Raw genomic sequence first — 8,170 nt, forward strand, 5'->3', positions numbered from 1 at the left:
TTTTTTTTTGAAAGACTATAGAATCACCTATATATTTGAAAATACTATTTGACAATGTAATTGAAAATTTTGGAGAATAGGAATATCCTAAACCTTATGTTATTTTTTTAAATATATATTTTGTTAATTTACTATAGCCTTGGAAGTAAAAGAGAAATAGCTCAAGGTGTGGTAGAAATAAGGAAGGGAAAACAGCACTTTGTTTTTCTATCTTTTCGTTTTAGTATTTAGGCAGAGGGACATATTAAGAATGGAAGAATGAAAGATGATGGTGGGTGCAATACATTTTGTATATGACCAGAGTTGGCCAGCTGGAAACGTAAAACATTGAGGGAGTTTCTGTCTGTTGTTGGCTTCTATATTCTCTGTGAAATTAGGGATAAGGTTATCCTCTGAGAGTTATAAGAAAAAAAATTAAGTAGAAAGCTTGAGGAGAGTGGTAAACATATGAAATATTTGCAGAGGGGAAAGGCAAGGGAATGAAAGGATTGCTCGTTAGCACTGGAGACCCAACCAAGTTTGAGACCATGAATTCTTATCGGGTAAAAGTTTAGTAGTATATCTATATCAGAGGTTGTTTCTCTTGTCAGTAATTTTATTATGTCTTTTTATTAAATGTAGTTTTTTTCTTTTAGGGACTAAATGTGATTGGAACATTCTTTAATAAAATCCCCAAGTTACTCAGAATACTTCAGTCAGTGCCTTATATAGAGCTGTTTAGCTCAATCATGTAACACTCATTTTATTAGCTTTCATAAGTGTTGCTTTAGTGAGGTAACAGATCACCAGCAAACACTTACATGCTATTATGTTTTTGTTTTTTGTTTTACCTATACACAGGGGATTTTTCTGAAGAGAGCCATGTTATCTTGTTGGTTAGCACGATTATGCAAACAAGTTGCTCAGTGACAATTTGGCTCAATGGGAGAAGCCATGCAATAATACTGCATCCATTGCATAAGTAAGAGCTAGTTTACAATAAGACGGAAGAAAAAGTGTGTAACTGTAAAAATAGCATTCTCTGAAATAAGCACTGTTTGTTGGCTTTGAGTTGAAATATATTGAAAAATTATTGAGAAAAAGGTATCATGGATCTAATTTGAAAAAGTTTTTAATATCTCATTGAAAAGAAGCCTCCTCTTTTTTTTTTTTTTTTAAGTTTACAAGACCAATGGAAAATCATTAACTGGGCCATATTTATCCATTCGGAACATTTCTGTACAGCTATTAAGTCATTTAAATTGTGGGGATTTTATTAGGATTTGATCTAAGTTGTAGTTCTTTAAATGAAAAGAAAATAAATTATTTTGCTAAACTTATAAAATAAGTAATCTTTTGCCTCAAGAATAAACAAATATTTCCTTAAATGACAAACTTGGAATCTATTTAAATAATCAGCTATAACACATGAAAAAAAGAATTGAAAGAGAACCCTTCTCCCCTGCCCACTATGTTTTCATGCACATAAAGGAAGACACAAAGACTGAACCAAACATCCTTCTCCATTGTTGAGCTCCCAGACAGATCTTTCTGGCCTTGTTGTATAATATTTCCTTTCTGAGTAGATAATGGGTTACCTCTTTTTAATTTATTTTCTTTTTCCTTTCTTTTTTTAATTCTTCGGTGAGGGTGGTGAAGGTTTGAATCTTTCAGTAAGGAGCAAATTATAAAAAGTATGACAAATATATTTTAGTTGGTATAAAGGAGCATAATGAACAAAAATATAAACTGAAATAAATATATGAATGATTATTTCTCATTCAGACATGAAAAATTAGATGAATGAGTTTATTTGGAACATTACTTGAAATGTGCAGTATTCAACTTGTCCTCTGGTGCTGTTGACTTTATACCTTCATGCTGGTTTTTCAAACAGTTTCTCCTCAACTATATGATGAAAAATTTAGTGCAGGGAAGATATGGCAGAGCTAGATACAGCTAAGAATTAGTGAAATAATTGTTTTTCTACCTTTTTTCTCATTGTGACAATTCTTAGCTTTATGATATCTATCTCTAGAGGACTGTGAATTCCAGCCTAATATCTCTACGTTCTCCAGCAGCTGTTTTCTGCCTTTTTCTATTGCCTAGCTTTTTGTGCTCAAGAAATATCAACAAAATGAACTTAGAGGATTAATGTGGTATATAATTAAACATCTTATGCATTCAAACCAAATAGTAATGACTTTAGGATTGTTCAGTATTTCATTTATTACTACCTTTTGTTTTCTGCATTCAGGTAGTGTCAATTCTTAGCTCTATTTCTCGTTTCATAGTCAATTCTCTTCTATTCCCAGTTGATTTTTGGTGCCAACTATGTTTTCATTATAGCTCTTATCACCTTTAGTCCAAAAATGACTTTTAGATCTTCCCCATTTCATCCCTCAAATTGAATCAGTTATCAGTCTGTCTATCCATCCATCCATTCACCACATATGGTGAACAAGACACATTCCCTGCCTTCAAGGGGCTTATTGTCTAGAAAGAGCGATCAGACAAATAAACAGACAGTTGCAGTACAGCTTTGAGAAGATACAAGGTCACCAAACCTAGTCTTGAAGAATTTGAGTTCTTGAGAAGAGAAAAATCTAAGTTGAGGTCTGAAGAAGTTGTGGAAACTATAAGCAAGAAGGGAGGCAGAAAAGGCATGTTCTGGGTACCAGAAGCAACATTTGAAAATATCTATGAGAAAAGAGAATCTATTTAAGCACTCATTGGAAAAGCAAATAGGAAGAGGATTGTTCTGGAGTCTTAAGAGGATCCTTTTCTTCTTTATTCTGGTTCTGTACAAGATTTTCAAGTCAGACAAACTGAGGTGCGAATCCTTCCTTGTGATGTCTTTCCTCATCACCCTTGCAGGCCTCCTCTTCCCTTTTCTGTTTTCCTTTGGCACTTTATTTTTCTCTATATATTTATCACCGTGTAATATACTTTATGTTTTATTTGTATATTTGTTCATTGTTCCTTTCCACTTGTAAATTTAATGTGAGCAGGGATATTTTTGACTTTTTATTTACTATTATAACATCTGAAACAGTTTCTAGCAAAAAGTAGATGTTCAGTAAATTTTTGTTGAAATAAATCCTAGTTCCCATCTACTATTTGGTTATATGACTTTCAGCAATTGACATAACCACTCAAAGCCTTGATTTTCTCATTGACTAAATAGGAATAATACCTACTTAATGAGTAAATGAGATAATTTGTGTAAAATAATCAGCATAATAAGATTCTGTAATACTCTATGTGAAAACTTTGTGGACCAGATGTAGTTTAGAATTCAGAATTCATATCTTAGACAGGTAACAAGGAGCATATATTATACATTACATAAGGTCTCATAGGGTCTGTTAGCAGCCCAGAACCTAATGTTAACATTTCTACAACAAAATGTACAAATGTTCACACTTAAGTGGGATAAATGAAGGTGATAAAATTTCAGGTCAAATTTTGCCTCTAAAAGAGCGGAAATCAGGTTTTTGCAGTCACATTAGTTATAGAGTAACTTAATGTTTTTCAGAGCTTAATGGTTATTGGAATATGGATTTGAGATTGTGGACCTGTGCCTGACACATAGTAGGTGTTCTATAAAGTCCCTTTTCCTTTTTTTTTTTTTCCTTTTGCATAGTTTCTCAACATATTTAGGGGAGTGGGTCGCTACAAAGGCAGGGATCGTTGTTTTGTTCACTGATATATTTCAAGTGCCCAAACACTATATGAGACATGGTTGTTGCTCAGTAAATATTACTGACTAAATAAAGAAAATGTCATGTTTATGAAATAAAATTGACTTGTGTTAATATTTATTATCTAAAGTAGAACAATCCAATTTTAATTATTATTACTATAAAGAGGACTGCATAACAAATTTTTATTGATGTGATCATAAGATTTCTATAATTTTATACAATGTCTTCTTTTTTTTTCTATTTCCTATACCAAATAATGAATGTTTTCATTGTAAAAGGAGAGCTGAGACTCATTTATTCCAGAAATATTTACTGAGAACTTATCATGTACCAAGTGCTGTGGTGATTAATAGGATAAATAGTAAAATAAAAAAGATCAATATTGTCTCTTTTCTTTGAAAACTTTGAGTCAGTATTTGCAGTTTTGTAGCTGTCAGTGAACAATTAAGCCTCAGATCCTTTTACCTGTTACTACCTTGGTCATGAAGCCGCTTGCACATAGAATGCATCTAAACTCATAAAATACGCCACAAAAAAATGTGTAAGATGTACCTGGATTTTAGTGAAGAAAAATTGTTAGGTTGTGGGAGAATATTAGCAACCAAAAGTATTAATGTTCTTTGTTCTAGAGTATTTCTTTTCCTAATACGTTTTAAAGATTTCAGGCTTAAATCGGTTACATATTTAAGATTATAAACTATTTAAGTACAGTAGGTGCTCGAATAATGATGTTTCATTCAACGTTGTTTTGTTAATAACATTGATGAGATGCTGTAGGAACTTCAACTTTGTTTTTATTAATTAACCTGTGGTAAAATTGGTTTTATTATATGTCATTTTGCTTAAAGTCACAGAACCTGTCAACAACATTGATATGAAAATAGGGTGTAACCAACATTTTTGATTCCCCTGATATATTTTATTATGATATTTTATCTTTCTCAGAGAGTGACACAGATAAATTCTCTTTAGCATAGCCAAGCTGCCTTAACTTGCTTTGACATTTAATCCATAGTGTGCTATAATTGTTTTACATGCACTGAACCGTTGCCTTGATATTTGGTTAGGTCTGCATTACGTGACAACTGAAGTGCAATGCATACTAATCCTTAGCTGTGACATACTTGGGAGGAGTATGGGAATTTCTTTATGCTCTTAAAAGTACTATAAAATTGTTCTTTTCTTCTCAGTTTAGTTACAATGTATGCTCTGTCCTTCATCTACAGTTGTTATGAGTTTTGCTTTACTTCTTCTCTAGTTGTGATTAATTGTACCAAAGACATTCTCGTAGCCAACTCTCCTTAAACTGAGAAGAAGTTGAAAAACAGAATGGGGCAGTAACCCTTAACCGGATAAGCTATCATTTGATACTGAAATAACAATCCATAGGCAGTTCTTTATACTATTCTAATAAATAAAAAATCAGAGGTAGTACATGAACTTCTTCCTTGAAATTTACCTTATAACATACTTTCTTGTTCACAGCATAAACAAATGTAAAAATTACTATGAAGTACTTGGAGTTACCAAAGATGCTGGTGATGAAGATTTGAAAAAAGCTTATAGAAAGCTTGCTTTGAAGTTTCATCCAGACAAAAACCATGCACCTGGAGCAACAGATGCTTTTAAAAGTAAAGTAAACCTTTTAAAGCAGTTTTACTTAGCACTTTTTAGAATCTACTTACAGTGTTTCAGAATGTCGAACTCTGCCTTTAGAAGCCAGCATAAACGAGGGTCCTCAAAATCTTAACTTTAAACCTCACCATTAACTTGTTGTACCAAGAGCCAAACAAATGCAGTTTGGCTTCACAAACGCAACATGCCAGTTTTGGCAAAGTCCTAAGTAACTTATGGATACCCATGCATGCTTTCTACTTTACCACACACAAGGAGTGTGATGACTATGCATGAGCTTCTAGTATATTACCATCTGGTTTTACAGGAACTAAAAGCAAAATATAGTTTTTGTGAAATTAATTGGAATTGCTATCTTCTCTGTTCTTATATTTCTTTTAACTCTAGCCAAATTTTGTATTTTTTATATGTAGTTCTAACTAATGTGACTTTTTTCTTTTTAATAATTATTTTCATTTCTCTTACCTACTACTCATGTCTTCATTGTTTTCCTCGATATCATTTCCATTTTTGCCAATTTAGTAAATATCCAAGAACTTATTTTGTAATTCATATTTTGTTACATACAATTTATTCATAAAGATTAACTTCTAATTCATAGGAAAAGGCTTAAATTTGTGATTTTTTTGTTCTTGTGAATTTGTCATTCATAGGGCCAACGTATAATGTTTACAGTGGACTGCTGGGGTCTTGGAATAACTGATAGGAGATACTTAGTTTTCAAATGTTCCTTATAGATTGATGACTCAATTGGTCTTTCATATAAAACTTTCCAAATAGTTTTATTTCTTGGAGGAAGTTGCCAAGCAAAATACATTGGAGATTGTTAATATAATCCAATAAAAGCAGCTGCCACAGTGGTACTGGTGAAAGTAAAATATTACCGTGACAGAGCCTTCTCTGTTTCCTAAATTAAAAGTGGCATGTTGATAGTACAGGAAGTTTCTTTACTCAAAAGCACTTACTTTAGCATATACTCCCTTAAAAGTTAAAGCAAATTTTTCACATTATGAATTTAAATCACTTAATTTAAAATTTTTGTTGATTTTAAAACATTGGAAAAGATTTTGGCAGTGAGTTATTTGCATGTTCGTGATCTGCTAGGGTGATATCAGTATTCATTCTTTATTAATATTAAGAATGTTAATTTATTTCTTTCTCCCAATTCTGCATTGAAGTCATGTTAGCATTATTGGTTTTTGAGGTTCAGTAAGTGAATCAACCAATGTTTTCACAGCCTGTGTTGCGTTTTGAAGAGGTGAGCAGCATAAATATCACCCCAGCTAGACACTCAGAAGGGGTTTTACATAGTGATTGTACTTTGGTTTCGTATATTTCAGATTTTAATGCCTGGCTTTACAAAACTAGAAACTTAATATTTATCAGCATGCTGGGAATTAATTCATCTCTAGAGGAGAGGCTCACATTATTCAATACACAGAGGATTATCTGGAAATCAGAATGCCAATTTATTAATCCCAAAGAGGATCAGAATGGGGAGTTGGTTGATGAACCCATTTTTCATTGAGTTGAAACTCTATAGAAAACTCAGGTTGTAATCCACACTTGGTGAACAAAGATAGTTAATAAGAAAATATTACATCTAGTGTCATCATACAGAAATGTCAGGTTTCATTCATTCAGCACACAGGATCTTTTCATTACCTTCTGGGCCATCTTATTTAATTTTAACCAATCAACCTTAACTTCTGTTTTTGGTGTACCGTGCAAAGACTATAGTTTTTTCTTAAAGGTAAATACAGATTGATTGCTCTGTAATTACCGAAACATAGAATTTTACAAAACATAGAAAAGACCTGCTTTGTATTTCCTCATAGAAAAAGAAGGAGTAATTAGTTTAGGGAATTACATTAGAAGAGATATTTTTTAAATATGTAATTGAAATGGATCCCTTTCCTTCTCTCTGACATGACTATTTTCAGAACAGTCTACATTATCTTCAAAGACTTGCAATATTTGAGAGACTATTTGAATAGTATCTGTGTTTGTTGACATATACATGAATGTAATAACAAGGGACATAGATTAGCTGTATATATGTTTGCTTGATAAATAATAATAGGTCAGATGCTATTGCTTGTGTTAACTCTGGTAGTTCAGTATTCTACCCTTTCAGCTAATTCTCGTAGAGAAACTCAATAAGAGAATATGAGATATCCTTTTACTCAAAGAATTTGTAATTCACAAAGGGAAGAGAAGTCTCATACAGAACATTTGGAGTAATAGTAATACCTAACATATGATAAGCATTTTATAGTTTTTCATCCTTATTTTTTAATGCTTATTAAAAATCTTGCAAAATAGTCAGGGGACCAGTGTCATTTTTCTTTCACAAATAAGAAAATTGAGGCTCAGAGAAATTAACTAATTTACCCAGGATCTTCCAGAATACTGAATATAATTAAATACCAAAACATAGAATAAAGATGTCCAAAGAAAAGTTAGAAATATAAAGTAGCATTATAATCAGAGTAATTGGAGAAGCCTTCATATAATAAGTGAGAATTAAGACTTTTCTCAAGATGATTATGATTCCTATGGTTAGGGATATGATTCCTATGGTTAGGGAAGAGAGAAGATGGCATAAACTTGGCTGTGAGAATGAGGCAAGCAATATAATAATTAGAACTTCCGTTTTCAAGAAGATGGAGGAGATGTACTTTTTCATTCTTTACATCAAGTACAACTGAGTATTATTTATAAAACAAAACAAATATAAGAAAACTCTGAAAGGTTGAGAGAAGATTGACTGGCTTAGGGACCTTGGGACCCAAAGAACAATATGATCACATTTCAGTCAGAAATACTAAGAACCAGAAAAACCTCAA

The 8,170-nt window shown here is 32.2% G+C and overlaps 1 protein-coding gene across 1 annotated transcript in view; it reads left to right on the forward strand.

Annotated features, from left to right (window-relative positions):
- The window catches only part of DNAJB14 (DnaJ heat shock protein family (Hsp40) member B14), a 23,651-nt gene that overhangs the window by 2,051 nt on the left and 13,430 nt on the right, over positions 1 to 8,170 (forward strand). The window contains exon 2 of the mRNA XM_023531401.1: positions 5,172 to 5,317. Within this exon, the coding sequence (XP_023387169.1) occupies positions 5,172 to 5,317 (146 nt within the window). The remainder of the gene's footprint in view (positions 1 to 5,171; positions 5,318 to 8,170) is intronic.

This window comes from Pteropus vampyrus, unplaced genomic scaffold (assembly GCF_000151845.1).
Source record: "Pteropus vampyrus isolate Shadow unplaced genomic scaffold, Pvam_2.0 Scaffold67, whole genome shotgun sequence".
Classification (NCBI taxonomy): Eukaryota; Metazoa; Chordata; class Mammalia; order Chiroptera; family Pteropodidae; genus Pteropus; species Pteropus vampyrus.